The following is a 27,195-nucleotide window of genomic DNA, read 5'->3' as shown; positions in this document are numbered from 1 at the left end:
TCCCAGCACCATCTGCAGAACTGAATCACTTCAGCCAATGTCCTCCTAAGAGATTTATTGTCATGTAATGTCTTTCTCCCATGCCTACTCCATTGCAGCCCAGCAAAGTAGAGGCAGGCTTCATCTGCAAACTTGATGATGTTTTCTGAATCTGCCCTCAAATCTGGAACTACCTTTGGGAATTTGGTTGGCACTCATTCCCTAGTACAACAAGCACTTGTCTTCAGCCATGGACTGCACCACTCCCAGTTACATGTTGCTCCTGGTAGCAGTGTCTTCATACAAGGACCTTTCTTAAGTGCTGCATTCAGTTTAACCAAATAGCCCAGTGTATTGGCCACCATTCTCTTCAGACACCTGTACAGGCAGGTGCCTGAAGTGTATTCCACAACGACATAAATAGTTGCTCTTGTTCTTCAGCTTGGAGAAGAGAAGGCTCCGGGGAGACCTTATTGTGTCCTTCCAGTACCTAAAGGGGGCCTACAGGAGAGCTGGGGAAGGACTTTTTGCAAGGGCATGTAGTGATAGGATGAGGGGGAATGGCTTTAAACTGGAAGACGGCAGGTTCAGATTAAACATTAGGAAGAAATTTTTCACTTTGAGGGTGGTAAGGCACTGGAACAAGTTGCCCAGAGAATTAGTGGAAGCTCCATCCCTGGAGGTGTTCAAGGCCAGGCTGGATGGGGCTTTGAGCAACCTGGTCTAGTGGGAGGTGTCCCTGCCTATGGCGGGGGGGGTGCAACTCGATGATCTTCAAGGTCCCTTCCAACCTAAACCATTCTATGATTCTGTATTAAATAGACTTTTTTCATCAACAATAGATTTCCTTCTTTTGCCAAGGCCTCCTTTAAACCTCACAGTTTGCAGGGTTCCAAAGAATCGTGTGGCACAGTGCCACCCAGAACTTCATCTGTACTTGACCAAGCAGTGTGCTCTCTTGGAAGCCCCAAAGTCATGGCAGTACTTGGTGAAGAAGTTCTGCAGTTTTTGTTTGTGGAAGGGACTTATACTTTCTCCTAGGCAGCTGACTGCTTTGAGCATGGCTAGTTGGAAATGCCCTCAGTATGAGATTGCTGCTGGCCTGTGCATTTCAGAAAAAAACTCCTGTTGCTAGTATGTGATGTCTCTCTTTTTTTAAGTTGCATTGTCTCTGGTTATGTTCTAGTAGCTTCCTTCTTTCCCTTTGATTTTCTAAACAGAAGGATCTGGAGATAGTGGTAGGTTTTCCATCTCTGCTTTTTGTACCTGCAAAAGCTGAAATTGTGTGACTGGGCAGCTAACACTTGCAACAGCTCCTTTTCTCAGATGCTACATGTGGCATGGAGAATAATAGACATGAATCCATAACTATTCTTCCTCTATTTTTGCAGACTGACAATTTCTGTTCTTAGGGAGACTGTGTTGTAGTATACATTGAATATTTTAATAGCACCAAGATATGTTCCAATGAGTTCTTATTTGAATAGTTGTTTTATTTAGTTTTTCATAGCTGAAAGGTAGGGAACTTCTAGTAACATTGAGATTTCAAGTTGTTTATTGGTAACATTTCTTGTCGTGGCACAAACTTATCTGTGGTCTCACTGATTTCAAAAGACAATGTTATCTTTAATCTAAAATAACTCCAGTTATTCTTAATGTCATCACAGGTAAAATGTTCCAGTCTCCAGATATCACTCTTATTGTAGAGTTCATATTTATGTTTTATAAGGAGAAACCTATTGATTGGCTCCTGGACCATATCCTCTGGGTGAAAGTGTGTAACCCTGAGAAAGATGCTGTAAGTTTGTTTTTATTATAAAGCTTCTAGAATGTCTTCGTGATGGTGAATGAGTTGGTTTTGGTGAGCTGGAGGCTAGTGTACTGTGTATTATGGTTACTGCATGTCCTGAAAGAGTCTTTCTTCCTACCAAGATTTTAATCTCAGAAAGGACTATGTCACTGCTTGGATAGCAGTCATAGGGAAGCATTCCCCACACAGAGAATAAACTTTGGATTTTGGTCCTTTGTTTCTCAAGTAGCACTCTTGCTGAAAGACTGAATAAACAGGTTCTGTGCAAGAACCTTGAACAGTATTATATTTGCACAGCGGTCTTGGTGGATTTGTGGAATGAAAACAAGAACAACTGGATAAATAGGTCTGGGTTCTTATTGAGTTATTTTGGTCCATGTAACGTCACATACTTGCAGTAAAAACTCAGCAATCTTGTGTTGGTTTTACTAATGAGATTTTTTTTTTTTTTTTTTTTTTTTTAACCCTCTTCCCTTCCTCTGCCCCCATTTCAGAAACATTGTGATCGACAGAAATCTAACCTACGGATACGCTTCAGGCCTTCTCTTTTCCAACATGTTGGCCTCCACTCCTCTCTAGCAGGGAAGATCCAGAAACTCACAGTTAGTAGCTAAAATTTTCCTTCCTTTCCAGAGCAGGCTGATTTACTGAAAAACTTTGTAGCCTTGAGGAAACAGATGTTTTCTTGTTGTCTGGCATTTTCAAGTATGTTGTATATTGCTGCAGTTGGAATGAAATCTGGTTTAAACTGGTTACTATCAAGTATAAGAAGTGCTAATCTCAGTTTATTTTTGTGGATTTTTGCTAGGGGATATTTTTTCTAGTTTTTTTACTTTAATATCATGTTCACCTTATCAGTACAAGTTCTGGTACACCCCAAAATGGGTAATGCATTCATTTTCCATTTTGTGCAAGCATTTGTTTTAGGTGTAACCACTTGGGAAAAGAACATAATAAAACAGGTTATCTGACCAGCATGATGTTTGTCTTTCTTTCAATTAGGATAAAGACTTCCTGAAACCATTACTGCATAAAATCCACGTGAATCCACCTGCAGAGGTTTCGACATCTTTAAAAGTCTACCAGGGGCATACACTAGAAAAAACCTACGTAGGGGAGGATTTTTTCTGGGCCGTCACACCAGTTGCTGGGGATTATATTCTATTTAAATTTGACAAGCCAGTCAATGTAGAAAGGTTAGTAATTATTTGCCTTTGATCTCATATCTAAAGCTGCTTGTTTGCCAAGAATGCTTGAAGATAGAATTTGGGCCTGTCATTATAACCTAAAGTGAAATGATGTAGGGTCTTTGGAGTTCAGCTGAAACGATGATCATTAGTGTCTTCCTTCTAATTCTTTTACTACTGTAATTTTTGTCTTACTCTTTTTTTTCTTATAATTTATTTGTTTAATCCAGACCCTTTTTGATAAATGCAGTTTAAACCCAGTGATTCTCTGGCAGCTCATAAGAGAATTTAAAAGAAGCCAATTTGATTCTATTTGTATTTGGTTGGTCTGCTTCTAATTACAGAGCAATTGTACAGCATGGTGTGTGGTACAGTATGTTGTACACTGCAGCCTCGGTCCCTTGATTGTCCAGATCAGAAATCTTGCTGGAGCATATCACGATGTCCCCAGACCTGAAAGCTGGGAACTCTGAAGGGTAATGTTTTTTAGATGTAGCTTTAGGGCTTGAAAAAAGTCACCATGCTAAGAATCCAAGTTGACCTATTTAAAAAATTAAAATCTAAAAAAAAAAAAAAAAAAGGAGGGGGGGAATGCTCTTGAAATACAAATATCTGTGATTTGTTAGACTAAAGGTGACTTCTTTTTAGCAACTAGTCAGATTAAATAAGGATAATAGAGTTTGCGCTTTAGAGTGTAGTCATCCTTTAGTTTTGAGACTCATTTGCTGCTTTGCTTCTTACTGTCTTACCAACATAGTAGTCCAAAACATATAAAATAAATTGTTTATTTAGTGTCTGTTTAAGTGTTGCTATGTTAGTGGATTCCTTTTCTCTTTTCTTCACAGACCTTATGTGTTCTTTTGAGACTAGTACCTATAGCCTGGTAGAGCAAAGTTACTTTGGATCAATTTCACTGGATGCTTTTCTTGTGAAGCAGACCCTTTTTCAGTCCTGAACTGAATCCAATCAGTCAACTTTTGTGCCTTGATAGATAATCAAAGGCTGAGTCTTCACCTTGGCTTAGCACAACAGTGAGGAACCGTAGTTTCCTTGTTACTATGTTGTTCCAAACTAGTCTGACCTATGAAACTCATGTTTGTCATTTGAAATGTCAAATTACTTTTTCAGTTGATTGCTATGCTTTAAAAGACTTTCCTGGTTAGTTTTCCAAGATGCATGTGTTGAGGAATCTGACTGCCATACCTCCCTGGATTAAAGGCAGGATCTTTTTTATCCTGTGCCAATAGTTTAAAAAAAATGACATATTTTTCAACTCAGATGTATGAATTCATTGATTTCTTTTTGATAAAATTTTCCTTTTCAAAGTTATGAAGTAAACATTACTCAATTTGTATGTTTGGTTTTGGTGGTGGTTTTGTTTTAAAGAATTATGTGTATCTACGTTATGAATAGGGTAACTGTAAGCAGCAAATGTAGATCTTGGGTGGATAAGGATGTGTCAAATGTACAATGGCAATTTTGTAAAGCATTGCTAGCAAGTGTCATAGGTCAGCACTATTATTTTAAAAATGGCATGCGCAGGTCTGAAGAAAATATTGTTTGACATGTATTACCTTAATGGTGAGGGAACTGGGGGAAAGAGTAAGTACTAATTATCTGTGCAAAAGGTGGGAAGATAGTGTTCACTATTGTGCCCTGGAAAATTGTAGCTAGGCCTGAGGTAGTTGCATCTACCTGCTGTGTTAAGAACAGTCCCAGCAGCAGAGGATGATTTTGTTGTTATTTCTATTTATTGAAGAAATGCATTTCAGTTTTAGAAGAAAGGGAACATCTTATATTCTGTTGCTTCCCCAAAGGAAGCCCACCAATTAGAGTGATGCTACCTGTTCAGACTTATGTTTAACATTGTTTGAGTGTAAGCCATTTCAATGTTTATGATTTTAGCTTCTATTGCCACAGTGTCCTCAAAAATGCAGCATTTTGCCTTTCTGAAGTCAGTGGCTGATTAGAGCTACAGATGTTGTAATTTCAGATTGTTGGGGACTTGGTTTTGTTTGTCTACTTAACTTCATCAGCAGCAGATTTTGGTAGGTGAAGAGCAAGTAGAGCAACAAGATTTCCTGATATTTCAAGGATGCTTGCTGAGGCAGTCAAAAATAAAACTGTGACTTGTGGGTTGAAACATAGAAAAGGAAAAATGGACCAAGCATTAGGACTCGGATGCCTTACCTGGTGGGGAGATATATATGATTGTGGGAATTAATAGTAGAAAATAAGCTTTTGAAAACCGTCTTGTGTTTGTGAGGGGATGCAACAGGTTTTTCCTTTTTTTTTTTTTTTTTTTTTTAAGTAATAGAAAAGCTCTTTGAATTTACAGAAAATTTTGTCTGCCAAGTCAGTTTGAGGTATAGCTGCTCAATAGCTCCCATAATAAATTCTTGATAAACAAGTTTTCTAATGGAAATACTGACCGCAACTCTGACAGAATGAATGGCAGGTCTGTTACACTGTGACAGAGCACTGGCTTGTTCTTATAGTTTATTTTTCCATGCCAAATGTTTTGCTGAACTGAATATAAATTTTCTGCTGAGTATAGCAGTTCAGTAATTAGCTTTCAATAAGTCTTAAGATATTTCATTATTGAGATATGAGAATATTGTCAGGGTTAACACTGGTAAGGATCTCTTAATAGTTTAAAGTGAGAACTGAGCTTACTTTGGTGAGCAGGAAGTAACATTTGTGGCTGTTTTGTGCAAGACCTAGTTGGCAGATCCCTGCTGAATATTGAACAGTCAAATAGACGGTGTTTGTTCTACAATACACCTGGAGAACAGGGATGTGTAAATTGAAGTTGTCTAATGCTCATTTTAGTAACAGCTGTTGTACTGAACCTTTTTATTTTTTTTCCAAGCAAAAGATCTCCAGCCACAACATTGAAGTCCCTTAATAGTAAGCTAGGATCTCATTCTTATTTTTGCAATAGGAGGATATGCACTTTCATGGTGCATAGTGCATATCTTTCAGTCTTTCAGTAGCATATCCTTGAGAATTAAAGTAGATCCACTGATTTTCCTCTTAAAAACAGATGGCACATCAGTGTTGAAGGTGTGGTTTGGTGGTGTTTTCTTGGTGTGTGTTTGTTTGTTTTTAAATAAATGGATGGACTGTTTTCTAAATGCTCAAAACAGCCTACATTATAAAGATGAGAAAAACTGAGTTTTTGTTCCCTTAGGTTGTTATATAATTATTGAAATCCACTTTGCTATTTTGGTATGTACGCTATTGTTCCAAGCACACATTTAATTATTAAAACTGACAGTTATATTTGAGTTTCTTTATGAAGCATACATTATTACTACTTTAATGCTAGTACTGAATGTAAATTCATTTTCTTCACTATAAATAACAGATTCAAGATACTTCTTTTCTGTTCTGTACTAATTACTCTTTTTCTTCAGAGATGTCAGCAAGGAATGTTGTACCCAGCAGCTTGTTGTGAAGAGCTTTTGACTTTAGATGTTTCTTTGAGGATTTTTTTATATGTAGGAAGCTCTGAAATATTGGTGGATGAGTAGTGAAACTTGAACGGGGTAATAAACTTTGAATGTGATCCTGGTTTAAAATAAAACCAAAACCAAAGCACATCCCAGAAAGATGTTCCATTGCAGCACTTAAGTGATTCTGGTGTCCATCATCCCCACAGCCATTTCTTTTTAACTGCCTAAGTTTCAGAGTCCTCCCTATAGATGTGATTGAGACAAATCAGATATTCTTGTCAAATAACGTGCACTAATTACATTGCAGAAACCCCTATGGCTGTTTTAATTAGATTGTGTTTACACTTGTCAGCTTTTCTGCAATAAGAATCTAGAATGGACATTTTTAAAAAGGGTTTCAGGTTTGTTTCACTATAAATTGCTTTCAAATGCTGATCTTTATTAAAAAATAGGACAAAAAACAAAGACAAGGATTTATTTTATACTGTGGAAAGGAAAAAAAAAAAAAACACCCAAACCACCCCCCCCCCCCCATCAGTATATATATCTAAATTTGCTTTATTTTTTTTTTTTAAATATGAGGTTCATCCTTTCTTGTATGTAACTGCTTAGTAATGTTACTTTATTTTCAAAAGGATTAGCAGAGTTTGGTTTTTTGGGGGGTTATTTGGTTTTTGTTTGTTTGGGGTTTTTTCTCCCCCCTGCCCTCCCAGCTCTGCTTTTAACTCTGTGGTTGCCACATAGTTGTGGTGTTCTTTTAGCAAGTTATTGGGTAGTCATCCTAATGTGATATTGATTATTAATAAAGTGATTTTATGCGGTAGAACTTGCTGACTGGAATTCCAGCTTTAAACTGAAATCTTAATACTTTGACAAACCAGCTTGTAGATTACATTTATTACTTTATGTTCTGATATTGGCATAGATACTGGATGTGCAGAATTTGAGGCTAATCATCTAGTTTTCCATATTGCTGACCCTGGGATCCCAGGGAACATGTTATCCTCACATACATTTCCCGTAGCATCTTCTCACAAGATAGAATTCCCACTCATGCAAGAAATATATATTTGACTAGAAAATCAATGTATTGAGCGTGAAGACTATCTTGTTGGGCTCCTGGTAACTAAACATATACGGTACTTTCTCTGCTTTGAAATTGTTGTAACAGTGCTGAAAAATACCTGCATAAAAAGTGACAGTTGCTTGCCTGTTATTACTGCCACTTCATTGTAAAGGAAAATAAAAGCAGCTTTTAAAAAAGGTTCTCTGGCAGTGAAAACTTCAAAGGAATTTATTTTTTTTTAAGTACAACAGAGTTACAAAAAAATTATCATAGTAGTTGGTCATGTATGTATCTAAAATGTAGTTAATTATCCATCCTATGGGATGCAAGTCTGCCTGTGGGTAGAGGTACACAAGATCAAATGCATTACAAAGGAAGAAAGACTTTCTAACAGCTTTCCAAAACTGGCAGTGAAGTGGAACTTTCTCATCACTTGCTTTTGCAGTAACAACCACTTAAAACCAAAGGAACTGCAAAATTGTTTGGGTTTTAGATTAGTACAGCAGTAACTTGACTGATGTATAAGCTGTTCCTTGTTCATAATGACTGTTCAGTATAGAAACTCTCCATCAGCGCAATGTAATACATTCAACCTTTCTCGGGCAATTTTAGCTGAAGAACCACATATGTGTGCACACACACAGTGTGTGATTTAGAAATAATCTTTTTTCTGATTCTAAAGCTATAATACAGGTTACTAAAAGTTCAATATCATTTTATTAAGCTTTAACGGTGGTGTTAGTTGATAGGAAATATTTGAATGTGTCAATTTATTATTTTAAATGTTTTGGTGTTTGTCAGTTTATTTCAGGTGGGATAATATTTTTGGTGTATATAGAAAAGAGAATTTGAGGGCTCTGGTTTCTGTGTTTACATAAGCTTCTGTACTAATGAGTAGAGCATCCTCAAATGGATGCACTGACAGTGGGATTTTGGCAGGCAGGCTCACAGTCACTGATGCTGTTTGCTCCGGGCATGGAACTCTGCCCATAACAATAAGGCAAGAACTTCATATGAAAAGGGAAAAAAAACCCAAAGTATGGATCAGAGGCAGAAGAAAAGAGCTGCCTGAGCCAAGGACATGCTACTTCTTCCTTAATGGCACTAATATTCAAGATTTGTGTATTTGGCAGTGTTCCTGGGTTTACAGTTCTTAGTCAGAAATCTTAGAGGCTTAATGCTATTGCCTAAATGTTAGATGTCTAATGCCACTTGAGATACCCTAAAATACTTCACCTGATTTCCAGAAGGGCATGAGTCTCTGAGATGTCATAATTGCATCTTGGCAGCCTGTGACAAGGCCCCATACTGAAGTGCATCTCAAATGGTGGCAAATGCCCATGTTTAAGAAAACTGAATGAAGTTATCTGTGCTTCTGGAGAATTAAGCTGTGGGGTAAAAATATGTTTATGTGCACACACACACACATACACACATGCATATCAAAACAAAACAAAAATACTCAAAGCCTTTCTGCATTTCACTGGATTAAGAATTCAGCAGAAGTAACCTTGCAAAAGAACGTAAGGGCCTTTTAAATAATATTGATGTAGTGGAAAAATGAGTAAATTCCTTAGAGAAGAGCAGAAATTTCAGGACAGACAACAGCCCCTCCTGAAAAAAAACCAAACAAACAAGAAACACCCCCCTGTCAAAAAAACCCAAACCACTCAACCACAAAGCACCAAAAAAACCAAACCACCTCCAAAATGAAAAATTAAAAATAGTTAAAATTAATCTCATCCAAGCTCTTTTCTATTACAGTTGATATGTGTATACTCCAGAGAGCACAATGCAGGTTTAGAGAGCAGATCTCATAGTCCTCACTGGGAAAACAGAAGGCAAGAGTAGACCTGGGAATGAGATTTTCTTACCCAGCTAAATGCCTTCTGCACATATGGCGCAGTTGAAGAAAGTTAGGAAATGGTATGAGTAACCTTTTCCAAAGAGTTATATTGATTTTTAAAGTGGTGTGAGAAAATGAATTTCTTAGGTGTGTGGTGTGAGTCGTCTTTTAGACTCAGCCCACTCCCTAAAATCCCCCCATCACCTCTTCAGTCAGACTACTTTGTGATCCTTTGACAAACATGAAAGTTCTCTCCTTTAGCTGTGCTTGTTTGGCATTTCTGTAAAAATGGGGAATTAGTCACTTGCAGTTCTCAAACATGCAGCCCAGTTTATATATGGACAGTTAGACTGGCTGGTTTTGGCAGAGGAAATGAAATTTTACCAGGCATTTTGCATAGAAGTTAATGGGGTAAACGTTCCTCCTTTTTTGGTGTGTTTGGGGTTTTTTGTGTGTTTTTTTTTTTGTTTTTCTTTTCCCCAAATTGGAAACTATAACAAGATAGAAAAGCTGCCATTAGATTGCTTACTTGGAGGGTATATACAGAGACTTGAGGAATTCCAGCTTTTTTTTGAAGTATAAGCAATTTTTACAAAAGAGTGGGTAAGAGGCATAAAGGATAGGAGAAGAAATTGAGCTTGAGAGAGGGAAAAGAAATTATTCATCTTCTGTTTGTATTTTGCACAAGGAAATAATGCATGGTTAATACTGATTTCCAGTGGCAGTAAAATAACATTTCCTAATGAAGATTCTAGAAAAATGACAGAGAGGAGGTAGATTAGCTTTCTTTTACCACATTTGCATCTAGTGATTAAAAATACTGGGTAGGACTGGTGAATAATGACTCTTGCAGTGGATGATGGCATCTGTAGAGAGCCAAAAATTTGCTGACTGAATGTTGCTTTTATAGAAATTCATGTTGTGCAGAATTAAAGAACTATCGTGCTGCATGTTGCTATGGTTAATTTGCTCAAATGTGGAAGGAAATATTTCCTCTCTGCCTTCCTACCTCTTTTCCTTTTTGGAAAATGGGATATACTAAAATATATCAGATGGCTCAAAAAAGACATAAAGAGAATATGTAGAGAAAAGGATTTGATTCCTGGTGTTTACAGAGCACCAAGGCCTACGTTCATAGACTCTTAGAATATTTGTGTTTAGCATCAAGTGAGGTAAGACTTTTATTTCCTTCAAAACAAAAGATGAATGTATTGACAGTGAATGTGGATCATGCTTTTTAAAGAAGTTTTGTATATTATTTCCTTTTATAAAGATGCCATAATTTACTGATAAAGTTATTGCGTGTTCTGGTCTAATTTTTAATTGCTCAACAAAATAGCAAATCATAGAGTCACACTTTATATAAAAATAAATATTGGCATTTCTATTTATTTAAATAAAAAATAAAAGACAGTAAGACAAATTTTTTTTAATGCCTAAAAGAAAATAAATTAGGTAATAAAGAGAATAACAGTTTTCTGGGCCTAAATATGCTTTGATGGGAGGGAAAGGAGAGAGATACATTCCTGTCTTAAGCAAAATAGAAGGAGGGTAAAGTGGTGTGTTTAGTTGAGATTTTTTTTGAAAGTACAGGTGATGGATTAGTGCTGCAAGATGGAAAATTTTAGCTATTCAAAGAATAATATTAAAGCTAACAGCACAGATTAGTAATATTGACATTAATTTATACACATGTTTTGGGGGATGTTACAAAAGATGAGAATCTTTCAGATGCTCACTACTGGGGTAGTTCTGAATCTGAGTGTAGGCTTCTAAAGTACTGTAACAGTTAACTGCGTTGGCAAGCTAATGGTATCTTTTGTCAGTGTATTAATGATAATTATGCTGCTGTCCTCCTCTCCCTTTGTGTGTTAGGATGTGTATGAATATTTGTTTCAGCTTATTGGGTTTTGTGGTATTTTTTCCCTTCTAGTTGACTTGATTTTATGGGTGATACTTAGCTCCGTGGGATGAAGTCAAACCCTCAGTTTGAGTAAATACTGAAGTCACTGAACATGGCAACTGAAGTTTTCTTTGTGGCTTTGACTTTGCTGCATTTTGTTTGTCGATTGTTTTTTAAACTTCAATGCTGTTTAAATTTTATTATGTAATTTTTTTTGGCCGCATGACATGTTAATGTCTAGCATCCTCTATTCCTCTCATAGTACATTGAGGTGATGACCCAAATGTATGCAGGTTAGTTCATACATGTAGTAACTTCTGGCATGGGGGAGGTTCTTGCTGGTTTTGAATATCTTCAGTAACTATTTATTATCTTTGGCCTGTGCATCTTTAAAAAGATACTGCCAGAGAAAAAGATTCTCTAAGGTTCAGCGTACATTAGTATTTCATTTATCAGTTGTAAGTCAGAGTTACTTTTCTCTGACTTCCATCAAGAATGTCCAAATGTGTCCATGCTTGTATTTTGTAATAAAGATGTGAAGTAATATTCCATAAAGTAATAATAGGGTTTTTTTTTTTAACCTTTGGGTGCATTTTTATTTGTTTGGGATTACTATATTTGGAGGTCTATGGCTTTCAGAATTTTAATTTGAAAGAATGGTTCAGAAGGTTTTATGTTTAAGCAGCAGGTAGACAAGAATATCTTGGTGATTCCATCCTAAGAAAAATGTCAGTTATCTAGGAGAGGGGAAAAAAAAAAAGTATGTTTTTAGTTTTTACATGGACTGTCACCTGTAAATCCCAAGACAGATGTCAGAATAACTTAGCCAAAAGCACAGCTACTGCCGTCTCTTTCAGTCCCTGTATCCAGAAAAATATTTCATAGTCTGAAAACATTGAAAACCTGTGATGTACTAATATGTCAGGGAGGAATGTTTTACAGAAGAACAGCTAATGACACTTCTTTTAGGACCTGTAGAATATGTGTTTATTTGTAAATTAAATTTTATTTCAAATCAATTTTTCAGTTTGTAAATTTTATTTCTAAGCAAAAGATTGATCGTAGATGTGAAGTGTGTACGTATATTCCTACTTCTGTTTTTAATCAGTGTAATGTTTTCTGTGTAAGTAGGTGTTATCCGTCAAGTGTTCAAGCAAGGGTCAGATATAAAAATAACCCTTTCTAAACATAATATTAAATAAGATGCAACATGCATATTTTATATATGTGTGTGTATATGGATAGACAGATAGTTATAGAAAACACACTAAAGAAGCAAGTTTGATTAGAGATTAATCAGATTTTATTAATTACTTCCATAAATTGTTTTGGCATTGTGCCAACATTTGAGTGGCACCTAATGGGCTGGTAACTGCTGGGAGGAGGGAACCACACTTCAGTTACAAAAGTTGATAGCACAGTAGGAGAAATGGTTGGCAATGCTTGTACGGGTTGTTTTTAAAAACAACCCCGAAGAAAGAAATACCACCCTCCAAAAAAACCCCAAACAACTAAACCAAAACCAACCAAACCGAACCCCACAAACAAACAGAAAAACAACCCACCACCATGACTTTACCCCTTCTCCCCCTACCCCCCCCAAAAAAACCACCAAACCCACAAACCCTCCCAAACCCCAAATCGTTCATTGAGAGCACAGTGATCACAGATTACGAGGAGTTTCTTTGTGGCTTTTTAGGTGTGTCTTCTCAGAAATAAGAACTAGAAAAGCACTAAGGAAAAGCACTGTGTCTGTGGTTTGGTTGGAGCGTTTGATGGCAATGCCTTAGGTATCAGTGGTTGATCACTTGCATTTTAAAATAAGTTTCCTTAGAATTTTCAGTGTTTTCAAGAGAAAAATTCCTAGTAGTGATTAGGATATCTGTCAGACTAAAAGATGGCAAGTTAGATCTGCTAAGTCAGAAGACAGCAGAATATATTTTTAGTCTCCTGGTCAGCTTTGTCAAGAGTCTTGTTTTGCTTATTATGGAAATGTACAATAAAGGCATGTTCCTAGAAAGGATAATTAAGCCTTTGGGGTTTTTTTTGTGTCGCTAGCTTTTAGGAAAAGTCACAAGATTTTCCTTGGAAGAACAGTGGATGTTTTAGGTAGCTTGTATACTTTAGAATTAACTAACCTTTACATTAAACTATGGTGGGGAAATTATTTTTCTTGAAGCACATACAAGGCTGAAGCTTACTGAATCAAATTTTGGTTTTGTAGTTTGCAAATCTGTCCAGTTCTTCTGAAACTATTTCTGCAATAGAAATCAATGTAGCTTTCTTATATCAGTGTGTGGTTTTACTCCTTTTCTGACCCTTGATAAAAGAAATGTGTTTTTTATATGTGTGTTTGTATGTTTTTTCAATTATTTCTATAATTTTGGGACCACAGACATTTCTAAGTCAGGGTCAGAGAGCTCTGTTTTCTTCTACTTCTTGCCTTGTAGCTATGGAGTATGAATTAATGTTAAGTACTTACCTGGCTTCAGACATACTGGATAAAGACAAACTGGAATTTACATCTCCAATTATGTCTTAAGAAATTGCAAATCGAACTAATGTTTGTAATTTTAATCAAGTGACAATTTCTGAACTAATTTTGTCCCTGGCTGGTGATGTATTTAATGTCAAAGATGGTGCTTACTGTTGATTTCTCGAAGTTCCAATTGAAGAAAGGTTTGAAATATGTTGATAGATTTTCACATATTCATTTAAGCGTATTAAAAGTAAAATAGGCTTGTTAAAAGTAGCATCTAAGTAGGTCAAGTGTCTAAGTAGTTTTTGACAGTAATCTGAATAAACTCTGGTCCACTAGAAAAAATGATAAGAAATGAACAATTTTTCAAGCATTGATACCATCTAGTGGTAAAAACAATTGTTACTTGTTTACTTAATATGTATTCAAAAGAATATGAAGTTTGTGTTATATATAAAAAAGGGGAATTAAGCTCTGTCTTTTGTAACATTGTCTACACACGTGTAGTGCTGCAAAAGCTTTTCAGAGTGGGGAGGTAGAATTTGAACACTTGCACTTCACTGCTTGATATGTACAGGGATGGTTTAAATGCAGTCTTAAGCAGATTTACTCTGTCCCATTAAAAAAAAATAATTTAAATGCACAACTGAATGAGGATAACAGGGAATTTATACAGGTATAAAACCAAAAAGGTCCTTTTCTGTGTGTATACACATCAAAAACATGCTTTTGTTTAAAATAAATAAATAAATCTGTCTTTAGAGTAGACATTTGAATTTGCGTAAAATGCAGACTTGTGGATATGGGTTGGGAATTCCTGGCACAGTCATTACCAAGACTTTGCAATGAACCAGAGTGGAGAGCTGGTCTTGAGGAGAACAGGCCTGGCAAAATGTTGACTTGGATAATTTCCCAGAACTGATTCAGAATGATCTGCAGAGTTCATCTTGTGGGCACAAGGGAGGGGGTGGCGCGTGGTGGGGAGCGATGGGAAGAGGCTGAGGGAAGGCAGGGCTCCTGCTTCTGGAGGTGATACCAATGTGTGCCAGGCAACGATAACTACGGTGTTTGTCACTTTGTATAATGCAATCTATCAAGATCAGATTATGAAAAGTACCTTTCTAAACAAAATATTGCCTAACTACTCTTTAAAAAATGCAAAACTTTAGCCCTTTCAATTAACATAGTATGTGAAACCATCTTTCATTTCTTATCATCAGCTGATGTAGGTCCAGTATAAAAGTTATGTTTATCGTTGTAACATCTGTAATGTGACTTTCAACATGTGAGATGGTAACTTAGCTAATTTTGACTGATGTATGTGGATTGTTTTATTTTTCTCTTTTCATTTATAGGTACTTGTTTCACAGTGGCAATCCGGAGCATCCAGGAGACATACTTCTAAACACAACTGTGGAAGTTTTGCCTTTTCAGGTATGAATTTATTGATTTGTGTCTTCTCCGTTAGGATGGAAGCAAAACCTCGTAATTGTATTTACTTTTTTAAAAGGGTGAGGGAGACATGAATGCTTCTTTTTTTAACTGTGGGATCTTGATGCTCTGATGCTCTCATACTACTTTTTTTAATTGGATCTATTAACAGAAAACTATTGCAACTATTCAGATGGTTCATTCAGTGTGCAGGCTCTTACAAGCGCTGTTGGTAATTTGGAGGTGAACAAGCACACTTGCTTCCAATTCAGTGCTACTATTTAAAACAAAAAAATAACCAATCTTCCATCTCCTGTGTATTTTGGAAAATGGGAAAGCTAAGTCAGTCTGCTTTTTGATGTAGTAAAAAAAAAAGTCTTGGTTCAGGAATTGACACATATTCAAACCTTGCTAGATACTGAAATATCTGGACTCTTAAATCTAATGTGTTCCTTTCTCCTGATTACTGACTTTTTTTTTTTTCCCCCATAAATCAGTCTGAATTTTATCTCAGGAGGGCACTACACTATCTAAAGTATATTCTTGCTTGAAGCCAGGTGGCATGGGTTCTTTTTCTTCAACTAGATATGATAGCTAACCATTTATGTCAGAAAACTCTGTCAGAGGATCAAGATACCACTTCAGACAAGTTAATTTTGTTTAGTATTAAAATAGCAAAGTATTTCTATCTTCTCCATACACCTGGTGTAAGTACCTTTTGAAATCTGTGCGTAAATTACCATATGATTAATCTCTCTTTCCTCCCCCCTCCCCCCCTTTCCTCCTCCCCCCTCCCCCCCCTTTCCTCCTCCCCCCTCCCCCCCTTTCCTCCTCCCCCCTCCCCCCCCTTTCCTCCTCCCCCCTCCCCCCCCTTTCCTCCTCCCCCCTCCCCCCCCTTTCCTCCTCCCCCCTCCCCCCCCTTTCCTCCTCCCCCCTCCCCCCCCTTTCCTCCTCCCCCCTCCCCCCCCTTTCCTCCTCCCCCCTCCCCCCCCTTTCCTCCTCCCCCCTCCCCCCCCTTTCCTCCTCCCCCCTCCCCCCCCTTTCCTCCTCCCCCCTCCCCCCCCTTTCCTCCTCCCCCCTCCCCCCCCTTTCCTCCTCCCCCCTCCCCCCCCTTTCCTCCTCCCCCCTCCCCCCCCTTTCCTCCTCCCCCCTCCCCCCCTTTCCTCCTCCCCCCTCCCCCCCCTTTCCTCCTCCCCACTCCCCCCCCTTTCCTCCTCCCCCCTCCCCCCCCCTTTCCTCCTCCCCCCTCCCCCCCCCTTTCCTCCTCCCCCCTCCCCCCCCCTTTCCTCCTCCCCCCTCCCCCCCTTTCCTCCCCTCTCCCCCCCCTTTCCTTAAAAAAAAAAAAAAAAAAAGTAAGTCACTTCTCTGTTCTTGTGGTCTGCCTTCCTTGGAGCGAGCAAAAATAGGAATTTCTGACCACTCTCACCCCTAAAAAGAAGTTTGTCAGTTTGATTCTAATTATACAACACTATATGAGGGCTACTATATCATATTATAAGATCTATGGCTTTTCTTTCTCAAGACTTTGGGAAATATATTCAACCACAAAAACAGCAGCAGCCCTCACTTCATCTGGGCCCAAGATACCACAAGAATGCACAAGATAATGAGAAAAAATGTGCACCAAGCATCTCTCTTGGCTACACTTGGCTGTGAAATGTCCCTCAAACTGGAGCGTCCCTTAAGGAATAATGCTACTGAGCTTCCATTGCCATTGACACAATTTGTGGAAAGGTAAACAGGAAATGCTGCATCTGACCCATTCCTAAGCCATTGGTGTCAGCAGAAAATTTCACCAGTATGAGGACAGCAGCTGCAGAATGGTAGGTGCTGTCCTGAGGGAATGATTTCTTCACCGTGGACTTCAGTAGAGCTGTAAGCCCATTCAGGTGCTTTGACCCTGACCAGAATTCAGAAAAACAAAAAATCAACCCTTAAAAACCACAGTGCCCCCAGACTGAATTTGTCTAGGACTCAAGCAACACACTCAAAAAAAAAAACCCAACCAACCAACCAAAAAACCAACTCACCCCCCCCCCCAAAAAAAAACAAACCACCAAAACAAACCACCCCAAACTAAAAAGACCCACCAGTTTTTCAGCAGCCTCCTTTAAAAGTAGGAATTAATAAAATAAAAAAAAAAGCTGATGGATTTAATCTCCTGTTTTGTCAAGCATTATAATTGATTCCTAGCAAATTCTTACAATGGGTCTTTTACTATTGAATCATGTGATTCTGGTTGTAATTTTCCAGCTGGTTTTGAAGCTCTGGTCTACAATCTCATTTTTCCATGCTCATTAAAGAAACTTATTGATACCTATCCCTTTTTAGTGAAGCAGTGATAATTGCAAAGCTTCCCTTGCTGGTCTGATGGCTTTTCATCTCGCCCAAATTCTTACATCAAAAAGTAAGCTGTAAGTTTCAGTTGTCCTGAGAGAAATCTCTGGTTCAACTGTAGGAAAAGAAGGCAAGATCCTGCCTTTGTTTTTCTTCTACTGTGTACACCGGTATCTGCTATGTATTCTGGTCATGTGGCAGTTAACGTGCAAGTTACATGGGGCACTTAAAGTACTTCTTTTTTCTACTTTGAAGCCAAATACTGTTTCGTTCTGGAACACTGCTGCTTTTTCTTTTTTTTCTTTTTGTGTTGGCTTGTCTAAGACTATAAATAACTACTCTAGGCTGGTTCATAATTATTTAGAAAAGATGGATGCGGAATATGTAACAAGAGTGCACACACTTTTGTCTTTCCCTGGCAAAGTCATATGTCAAAAGAGATGATCTCATTTATGCTTTGTCGTTCTAGAATGAAGAACTGGTATTAAGCAAAGAAACCAAAGACAAACGCTTAGAGGATGGTTACTTCAGGATAGGTATGTTCCAGGGGAAAGCAATGTGTATTGTTACTATTGCAACAGTTAAGACACTTTCATTAAAACCAAAATGAACCTAAAACTGAGTTTTGATCATTCATTTTTGGGTACGTGACCGTGTAAGCTTTATTTACTTAATTTTGTTTCCAATATTTTTTTCTGAGACTGATGTAGTTAACAAAGATCTAGTGTGACTCTTAGTTGTAGTGCAGCTACATCCAACTTCTCTGCCAGGATCGATCACCTAGATTATTGGTGAGGCATTTCCAGGTTGTGTTGTACCACCTCTTCTGTCCTGTGGCTACATGAGTGCTTCTGTGTCAACTGTGTGCTTGGCCTGGATTTGAACCCATGTACAGCCAATCCGCTGTCTCATCATGGGATGAGATTGGCATTTCCATAGCCAAGCGGCTGCTGGGGAAGGTGCCAGGATACCTGTTGTCTAGGAAGAGAAATTTTACGCATGGATCGTATTTAGCTTGCTGGACATACATTAGGCATCCCTGTTATAATGAAAGCAAGTGTGTTTTGTCTAAATGAATTGCAGTTGCTGTGTATATGTTTTAAGTGTACAGTCTAACTAGGCTTTTAAATTGGATTATTATTCATGCTAATATAATTGAAGATCCTTTAAATAGGAATAGATTAAGCAGAAGTTGCATCCCTTGTCTTTAATCCTCCTTGAAAACTCATAACCCAGGGGCTCCGTGTTTAGTTCCATGACATCAAGTGAAAATCTGTGCCAAAACCTTCCCAGAGTTTGAGGTGCTCATACCCTTAGACAGTTCCAGAGCTTTTATTCTTACACATAATCCTGTTCAGATGGGTGTGCTCTGATGATAGACCCTATATTGTTTGCTGCTGCAAAGCTGAATTTGATATTAAAAATCACTGGCTGTCTCTTGTTTTGGGAATGATACCTGTCAACCCTACAGCCACCAGCAATGGGTTTCATCTGTGAATTGTGATACTACAGATATATTTTTCTGGACACAGATTTTGTACTTTAGTTTGTTGAACAGGAGTTAATTGAGGATATACTTTTGCTTGTTTTGCAGGGAAATTTGAAAATGGTGTAGCTGAAGGAACAGTTGACCCCAGCCTAAACCCTATTTCATCATTCCGGCTCTCAGTGATACAAAATTCAGCAGTCTGGGCAATTCTGAATGAGGTGAGAGGTGGTATAACCTTTTAAAAATAAAACTGGCAAATGTGAGATTTCTTCATTTTGTCAGTGTGTTGAAGCTCAAAATTTTGGCTAACGCTGAAAAGTTACCTCTTAGTACTGAGAAATGTAATACCCTAAAATGTGACTTTTTTTATTATTCTCTATTTCAGATTCATATTAAAAAAATTACAAACTGATCACGGAAATCTGCTTTAGAGGAAAAAGAAAGAATCCTTGAAAACTTTTCCTATAAATTCTGACATCCTTAGCAAGTCACGAGTTGAAAATACTGAGCATGCACCTTATTCCAAATTTCTTTCATTTTCACTTGAACTCTACCTCTCGTGAAATCTACTGTAGATGAGAAGATTGTATTTACCCCTTCTTATCTGATCCATCCAGAAACTGATGCTCCACACTGATAATGTTCGTCTGAGGCCTAAGTTGCCCTCCACTTTAATGTGACTTTACCATCTTACGGTTACTGAACCCTGCTATGCTTAACCTGTACTATTTTGATAGTATAGTAATATAGAGAAGTTGTACATATTGTTACATTCCTTGAAGAAGAAAAAAAATATAATTATTGTTAAATATGTTTTATGAAGGGGGTACTTTCGGAGTTCCATTTATTTTCTATAACAAGAACCCTCTTTTATAGACTGTCAGGGATATATATTAAAAATGTTAGGGATATTTAATTTATTGAAATAATTTGAAAAGTACATATTTTTATGCAGTAAAATTTTAAATTGATATAGTTTTTTTTATGAATTCTCTAGTTTAAGTTATCTTTCTACATTTTTCTTTGGAGATGCAAACATAAATTAATACCATATTTCAAATATACTGCCATGTTTAAAAAAAAAAAACAAAACAAGATTAAGTTTCTAAATTATGTGGTTTTGTATGCAGAATCTGAATGATGTTCAGAGGCATTACAGAGTTCTGAAGAGCATTATTCTTTGGGGCTATGAAATTCTACTATGTACAGTTTGTAGCCACATAAAGAGCATGCTGAAATGTCTTGTTTCATATTATGAACTAAATCTGCAGTGATTTTAGATTAAATCCATTGCATTTTAGAAGATTTTTTTCAATTTCAAACAGTTCTTTCTAAAAATCTTTGTAGACATTTCCTAGCCTGAACAGATTCATTTTCTGTACCGAAAAAAATCATTCTCCAGCTTTGGAGTGACAGAGGTTTCCTTTTATCAAAAGAATTAATAGTAATTAGATACACTTGGTCTACAGAGGTCTTCCTTTAAAAAGTTGTTATTGCAGTGTTTATTTTAGATACATTACAGTGAGTAGTTACGTTTATTTTTACTTTCTTCCATTGTTCAAGAACAAGGTTTCAGTTGGACTCCTTTATTGCTCAGTGTAGTAACTCACACTAACCTTTAATAGGAACTGAATTTGGCCTCAGCTTAGTACCCGCTTTTCATTTCAAGGGAAATAACAGTGATCTTAAATGAGTTAGAAACTCAGTCAGGAACAGAAAGTGGTTTGGATTAAACCTGGAGCGGAATTGTTGCAGTACTAATGCTGCTGTTGCTCTTAAAAGTCCTTCTGCTTAGGTGCTTATGTGTAAGGACACAGGCATGGGAAAATTTAATTTACCCAGTCAGAAATGGTCAGGAGGAAGAGGGGCAAAAATTCTTCTCTTTAATAGGAACAAAGTGCCTGATTGACACTGGAGGGAGGTAACTACCCTGGCTTGGGGATTCACAGCTGTGCTGTGAACCGAACTCCCAGAACGGACATCTCAAAAGCTGGCCCGGTTTTCCCTGCAGAAAAAAAAAACAAACAACTCTGTTGTCTCCAACATCTTTGTGGTCAGGGCACAGATGCACAAAACCTGGTGTGGGATCCCTGATCTAGAGCAGGAATCTTGAATTCATATCTCCAGCATGAAAGTCCGACTAATAGATTTGGTCTCTTTTTCATGACACATTTATAAGGAGCAGGAACCTAAACCTGACTCTCCAGCACTGCAAACCATCACCACTGGGATATAGAGTCAACCTGTCTTGTCTTCTGCCTTGTTGTAAAATGGTGTCGTAGCTTTCATGGCTCAGCAATATTCAAGTTTAAGCGCTTAACTACTTCTACAGACCATAGTCATTTTGTTTTAGCTGTGTTGTCTGAGGACACAGGGAAGACAAGATTTGTATATAGAGATAAGACCTTCTGTTTAGACTGACTGGTATAAGTTGAAGAAAAGTAGAAAGTTACCAGGCAGCCCTTGGTTGTTGTTTTTTTTCTTGATTGCATCAGATAGTGTAAATAAAATGTTGCTTGGAAAGCTCCTCTTGCCCATAGAGACTGTGGGCATAACCTAAGCACTGGCCTCATAAATGAATTTTATTCTTAGATTTAGGAACATGGATGAGTAGGCTCAGAATCCTGTGTGAATCTAGCCTATTGTGGTGCCGCAGCCCAGTTTGTTACCTGCCATGCCATCACATTATTGCCACACAATGGCTTTTTATCACATATTAGCTAGCAAAGGTCTAAAAAAGTACTTAGGTTTTCTTCTCAGCTGTGCCTGTGAATGAACGATGTAAGTAATTTAAACTATAGCTGGTTATTATAATTTGGGATTGCAGATGTTAGATATTGCAGTTTCTTAATATAAGTAGTTTTTGCTGACAGCGACTTTCATCTTTTTCCATGAGTTCAAAAGTTTACTGCTACTGCTTATTGAAGAAAGCTGTGTGCTTACTCTCAAAGCATCACTGTTCCTGATGTTTCACAGTAGTTAAGATGAGTCATTGCTAATATATCTAAATATATAGAAGCCTTACCATGTTGATTGCAGGACTCTGGTTAACAGTATATTTAGTTTCAAAAATGTTGAGACAAAATTTGTCAAAGACAACAAATTAACTAGTGCTTGGTAAAATACATGAGTTTTTTTTTTCCTGAAGACTGTTGCATTTTTATTACATTGTGCTAGCAGGAATTGGAAATACTCTGGGCTGCTTTAACAATTTATAGTTCCTGAGTTTATATGCTCTCTAAATAAATGTGCCACATTAATACAAATTATATTTTGTAGATTCAGGTAAATTCAGACCTGATGTAATCAGTACTGCAAATTTGCTTGAAAAAATTTGCGATATTTGCGATATAAGAAAAAGCAGCAAAAATATTTTCTATTTAATTATCTTTGCAGACAGCTGTTTTGGGCTTTCTACCTTTCCAAATTCCAGTCCCCGAGTCAGGCTAGTGTGGTGCATGCCTCCTTCCCGGGAATTATGGTGAAATAAGACTGCTTTGCTGTTTGGCTCCACAGTCATCAGCTTGGGCACTGTTTGTGACTGGGTATACTCCAGAGCTTGTGTCTTTTACATGTCTCAGCCATAAGTTTCAGTATTAACACAAGAATTCCTCTCGGCTTCTTAAACCTATTGCCTGATTTTGGGGAGTTTCTTCCTACGTGTATTTAACTTCAAGTTATTTCTGTTGTGGTCTTAAAAATCCCCTCTAGGCCACTGAATCTTACAATAATCAAATAATGGAAAGTGTTTCAAAATAAACTGTGTTATTCTATGATCCTATTAGCTCCTTCTGATGCTGTTAAAGCTTCAGAAAAGAGAACTTCTGTGAAACCAAAGGCATTACCAGAACCTTCATTATCTGGGCAAATTATTCTTAACTTCTTATACTGGATGCCAAACAACCGGCTGATATGAGCACTGGCTTTTCTGAGCTGATCAGTGTTGCTCTGGACCAAGGAAATACAAGAGCGTCAGTATAGCCTTGCTTTGCTCGTTCAGTAGTCCTACTGGAAACTTTGTAAATAATGTGAACAGGATGTGATCCCAAATTAGCACTTTTAATTTTTTTTAATTAGAGCGTTTCTAAAGCACTGTATATGGCTTTGCACTTTTGCAGGCATCTCAACCATTTATTTGGCTTGATAGAAATATTCCTATAGATATATTTGGTTTTTCTTAATTGAAAGATGGCTTAGAAAAATTCAAACAGATAAACATGATTTTGTGGACCAATAAAAGACTGGACTCTTCTGTCATATCACTGTTTGCCTGGCTGTTTTCAAAAAGCAGTTTTTAAATACCTTGAGTCAGTTTAGAGCAAAGCAATTTATACTTTGCCCATGTGATACGTGATTCCTTACATGGGCTGGAGTGCTGTTAGTCTCTGGCAAAATTGAACTACTGTAACACTTTTCCTTCATTTTTTTCCAATTATATTATCATTTCAGTAATCTCTGTTTTTCCTGAAAATATTTGCTCCAAATGAAGTATTGTAGTAATTTGTAGTTTGCTTCCAACTTGGAAAATATTATTTGGGGGGGGAATTAAGTATCTTCAAACCTTGCTCCCCCCAAATAAATTAACCCTAGTTCTATATTTGTTCTTACGAGGAAGGATGTATTCTGAAAAAGCTAAAGCAAGTAACTGTAATAGAAAGGGAAAAAAACCCTCTTTTTAAATCATCTTTACAATCACCAGCATAATGCTGAGAAGCTATTAAACAACGGGTGTTTTCAGGCCAGCATTGATTGCTGATGTAAAAAAGACGTCCCACACAGAACTGGTGAATTAGTCTTTGAGAGTGTCACTTTTCTGACCTTAGTGGTCTCTTAAGGGTTTTGCTGATTTCTGCTCTGAGCACCTAGAACTTAAAGTAGCCTAGTTTTGAGAATGGCGAAGCCTTCTTTCAAGGGGACAAACTTTGATATCTCTAAACGGAAGGTACACAGGCCCCGAGCCCTTCATTGATTTCAAGGGTATCGCACCATAGGGCACTAAATATGAAGTATTTTTACTGTTGAATGGAAGTGGGTGATCACTGGTGCTAGGATTCCTGTTAGGGAAAAGGTGTACAGTTAGGCTGCAGCTACCTGCAGGACGGGAGCTCATGCTGTGAGCCAGGGTGGAAGCGGGTCCTGTCTGGAATCCTTCACCTTCTGTGGATCGGCAGCTCAGCGCTTTCCTTGTTAAAAGGGGAACATTGCTCAGTGTCTGCTGAGAGGGGAACATGATTCTCTTCAAGCCTTAACAGTGGCTGAAACACACAGTACTGTAAGATGCACTGCCAGCATATTTGGTATTTTAAGATAAATATAGTTTTTTCCTTAGAGTCAAATTCTAGTATTGAAATACTAAGTCTTACTGTAACCAGTTTATTCTTGTGTTGTTTTGGAAACTGAATCCTAGTGCTTATGTTTCATACTGAACACTCTGCTTTGGAAAGTTGTCACTTCCCAGAAAGTATAGTTTGTGACAGTCAGTTTATACTCCTGCCTTGTGGACTTTACAGCTGCAGGCATTGCCATGAGCCCACCCTTGTAGCCAAACTAAACTTGTACTTTCCTTTCATGTTCATCAACCTGCCACACGTAGTAGTGGATGTAATAATATCCACTGGACTTCTAGAGATTGGGTTTAAAAACTTGCTGCTATATTTGGAAACCTGATATGGGTCATGTTAATTGTGCCTTTCATCACTGTTTCTTCTGTGTGCCAGAGTTGTTCATGTATATTTGAAGTAGTCATTAAAATAAATCTGTTCTCAAGTTCTTTCATAAAAGGAGGGGACAGTTCTGTATCTAGAGCCAGTTGTTGCTTTACCATTGCAACAGAAGATTGAAACTTTCACACAGTCCCAAGGCAAGGTATTCCAGTATTATTCTTAAATAAAACTGCTTTTCAGTGTCACTTAAAACCCTCATAATTTAGAGCTTATGCCAGTATGTGCAAGATATCTGCAGTAAGAGTTATGCTAAATAGACTTGTTGCAGTTAAATTTAAGCTACAGAGATGGTCAAGTAACTTGTTTTTAGGAATGTACTGCAAAAGTATTTGAACAAAATGGCTAACATGTTTACTGTTGTAAATATTTTAATAAAAAAGGACACGTCAAACTTTTTTACACAGTTATCTACAATAAAGAGAAATTTACAACCATTTACAAAATGTTCTTAACTTTTTCTTTACTGTCAAGACAGTTAAGATAAAAACAAAATAAACATTACATACATGAAGTCCTGGTTTTATTTCACTCTGTATTTATAAAAGGAACAAAGCATCTTGGTGAAGTTCCATCCACATGCTAACGAGATCAAATAGAGCATGATGAGAAGTGCGAAGGGATACAAAAGAATAGCTGTGTTCTTCAAAAAGGGCAATGCTGAAATAGAAGCAACAACGAAGCAAGTATAAAGTAGTGCTCTTGCAAAAAAGGTGCTTCATGGAGAATGGCCTCAGGGAAAGATAGCAAGAAAAAATAGTACGGCTCGGCCAGCCTTGTGAGAAGGGCAGGTTTGGCATCTCTGCCCTACTACTCCTACCATTATCACAGACGAAAGAGTACTTGAGTTAATTGGTATAGGCAATACCCTGGGAAACTGTTTTACCTAAAGCTATGGTCTTAAATTCGCTACAGAATTTTTATCCAATGCAAACAATTTGAAGTAGACTTACTAAGGAACAAGAAAAACAACTTGTGGTGCTACAGGTCTAATACAAGAAGGGAAGTGGGTATGGTGAAGAAGATAAATTTTTTGGTTGAGATGTCCACCCAGCTGGAAAAACAGATTGGCAGATTTTTATCAAATTTCTTTTACCATGAAGAAAGAATTACTTCAACACCCAGCTAAGCCTCTGCTTTACAAATTTAAATAGACCAAGGTCAAATTAATAGACTGAAATCACGCTCTTGGTTTTTGGTCAAACAGATAGAAAAGAAGTTGCCATTACTTACCACTGTATCCTAGGAATGTCACATAGATGTAATAGCCGATTGCAATCAGCCATAATGTATTCCCAACAAAATACCCAATGACAGAATCAGATATGATGACATCTGAAAGAGACAACTACTCTCAGCTGTTTTGACAGAGCATGATTTTGAAGCAGAGCACAAAATATTCTACTTACAATTGATGAAAAACAGCTGGATAAAATGCAAAATGACTAGAAGTGGATAGAAAGCATTCAGATGAACATCGAAGGCATATCCCCACTCCACATCATAGTCTCTGTTCTGCTGCTTCACCAAGTACTTATTGGAAATGAACCTACATGAAAAGATATTGGAGAATGTTGTTAATGCGAATCTATAAAGCTGACTGACAAAAATGTTGGTGTGAGATAGTAAACCATATGTGATCCTAACTCTCTACCCCAACAAAGTATCTGATAGAAAAATACACAAGAATTATGCAGATCAGGCTATTGTTAAAACTATAATTCCTTGCATTCACCAGGCAGCTGAAATACACTGCTGATAATACAGAAATGTGACTTTTTTTCCTTAAATAGATTAGTGCTACAATTTATCAATGCAGTTACAAATTCTCAGGTAGTGTGCCACTTTTGTTTGTAGACACAGGGAGATGACTTCAGAAAAGTGCTTGTATATGCTCAGTACACCTCACACAGAGATGGTTTATTTCACCTCTACAGAAATGGCACACTGCAAGGACAGGAGGGCAGGCTACCACTCTTAAGATTTCTCTCATTAAAAAGAACCACTAACAGAAATGCACGCTGCTTGGGGTTACAGACCATGGAACGAGCCTTGAAACTTTGTTTTCTTCAGCCGAAGTTCTGCTGACATCAGAAGATTTATCCCACTTAGAAAAGGAACAAGAAGTCAATACATGCTTAGAAATAAGAAGGTTAAGAGACCAGAGCTTTCATGGTAGCTTCCTCTGACATACTCTTTGTGCCAAGGGCAGGGTCAGAAAAAGGGAGGGCCTGGGTGCAAGGTGAAGCGAGGCGAGAAGGGGTTTAGACTCATCAGGAATGCTGGGGGCTTTTGAAAGAAAGGTGAGCCTGCACTGGAAAAAGGGACTTGAACCAAACTGGAGCCAAGCAACTGGTATTTAGCCCTGCAGGAAGCTGACTAAAGGACAGAGGAAAACCAGCAGATGCTAAAATCTTTCTGGTTCAGGAGACTGTATCCAGAGTCACAAATTGCTGGAGGATGTGGGGAAGCATTACTATGTGCTCTTCC

The 27,195-nt window shown here is 37.7% G+C and overlaps 2 protein-coding genes across 4 annotated transcripts in view; one reads left to right on the top strand and one right to left on the bottom strand.

The window, feature by feature from the left end:
- Window positions 1–19,397, top strand: part of MGAT4A (alpha-1,3-mannosyl-glycoprotein 4-beta-N-acetylglucosaminyltransferase A) — a gene marked incomplete at both ends in the record, with an annotated part of 70,148 nt that extends 50,751 nt beyond the window's left edge. Inside the window, 7 exons of the mRNA XM_082489777.1 lie at window positions 1,647–1,777; window positions 2,284–2,391; window positions 2,792–2,985; window positions 15,084–15,162; window positions 17,966–18,032; window positions 19,091–19,203; window positions 19,371–19,397. Coding sequence (XP_082345903.1) covers window positions 1,647–1,777; window positions 2,284–2,391; window positions 2,792–2,985; window positions 15,084–15,162; window positions 17,966–18,032; window positions 19,091–19,203; window positions 19,371–19,397 — 719 coding nt within the window. The remainder of the gene's footprint in view (window positions 1–1,646; window positions 1,778–2,283; window positions 2,392–2,791; window positions 2,986–15,083; window positions 15,163–17,965; window positions 18,033–19,090; window positions 19,204–19,370) is intronic.
- The window catches only part of UNC50 (unc-50 inner nuclear membrane RNA binding protein), a 13,129-nt gene continuing 2,449 nt past the window's right edge, over window positions 16,516–27,195 (bottom strand). For 2 of the 3 annotated variants that reach the window (XM_082489791.1, XM_082489790.1), the window contains exons 4-6: window positions 26,115–26,254; window positions 25,939–26,040; window positions 22,962–25,365 (exon numbers count right to left, since the gene is read on the bottom strand). In XM_082489791.1, coding sequence (XP_082345917.1) covers window positions 25,229–25,365; window positions 25,939–26,040; window positions 26,115–26,254 — 379 coding nt within the window. In that variant the 3' untranslated portion in view covers window positions 22,962–25,228. Of the gene's footprint in view, window positions 16,588–22,961; window positions 25,366–25,938; window positions 26,041–26,114; window positions 26,255–27,195 lie in introns of those variants that run through there. The other variant, XR_014269654.1, reaches the window with a different exon arrangement.

This window comes from Vanellus vanellus (assembly GCF_965231255.1).
Source record: "Vanellus vanellus genome assembly, chromosome: 1".
Taxonomy (NCBI): domain Eukaryota; kingdom Metazoa; phylum Chordata; class Aves; order Charadriiformes; family Charadriidae; genus Vanellus; species Vanellus vanellus.
This window is presented reverse-complemented; position numbering and strand designations above follow the sequence as displayed.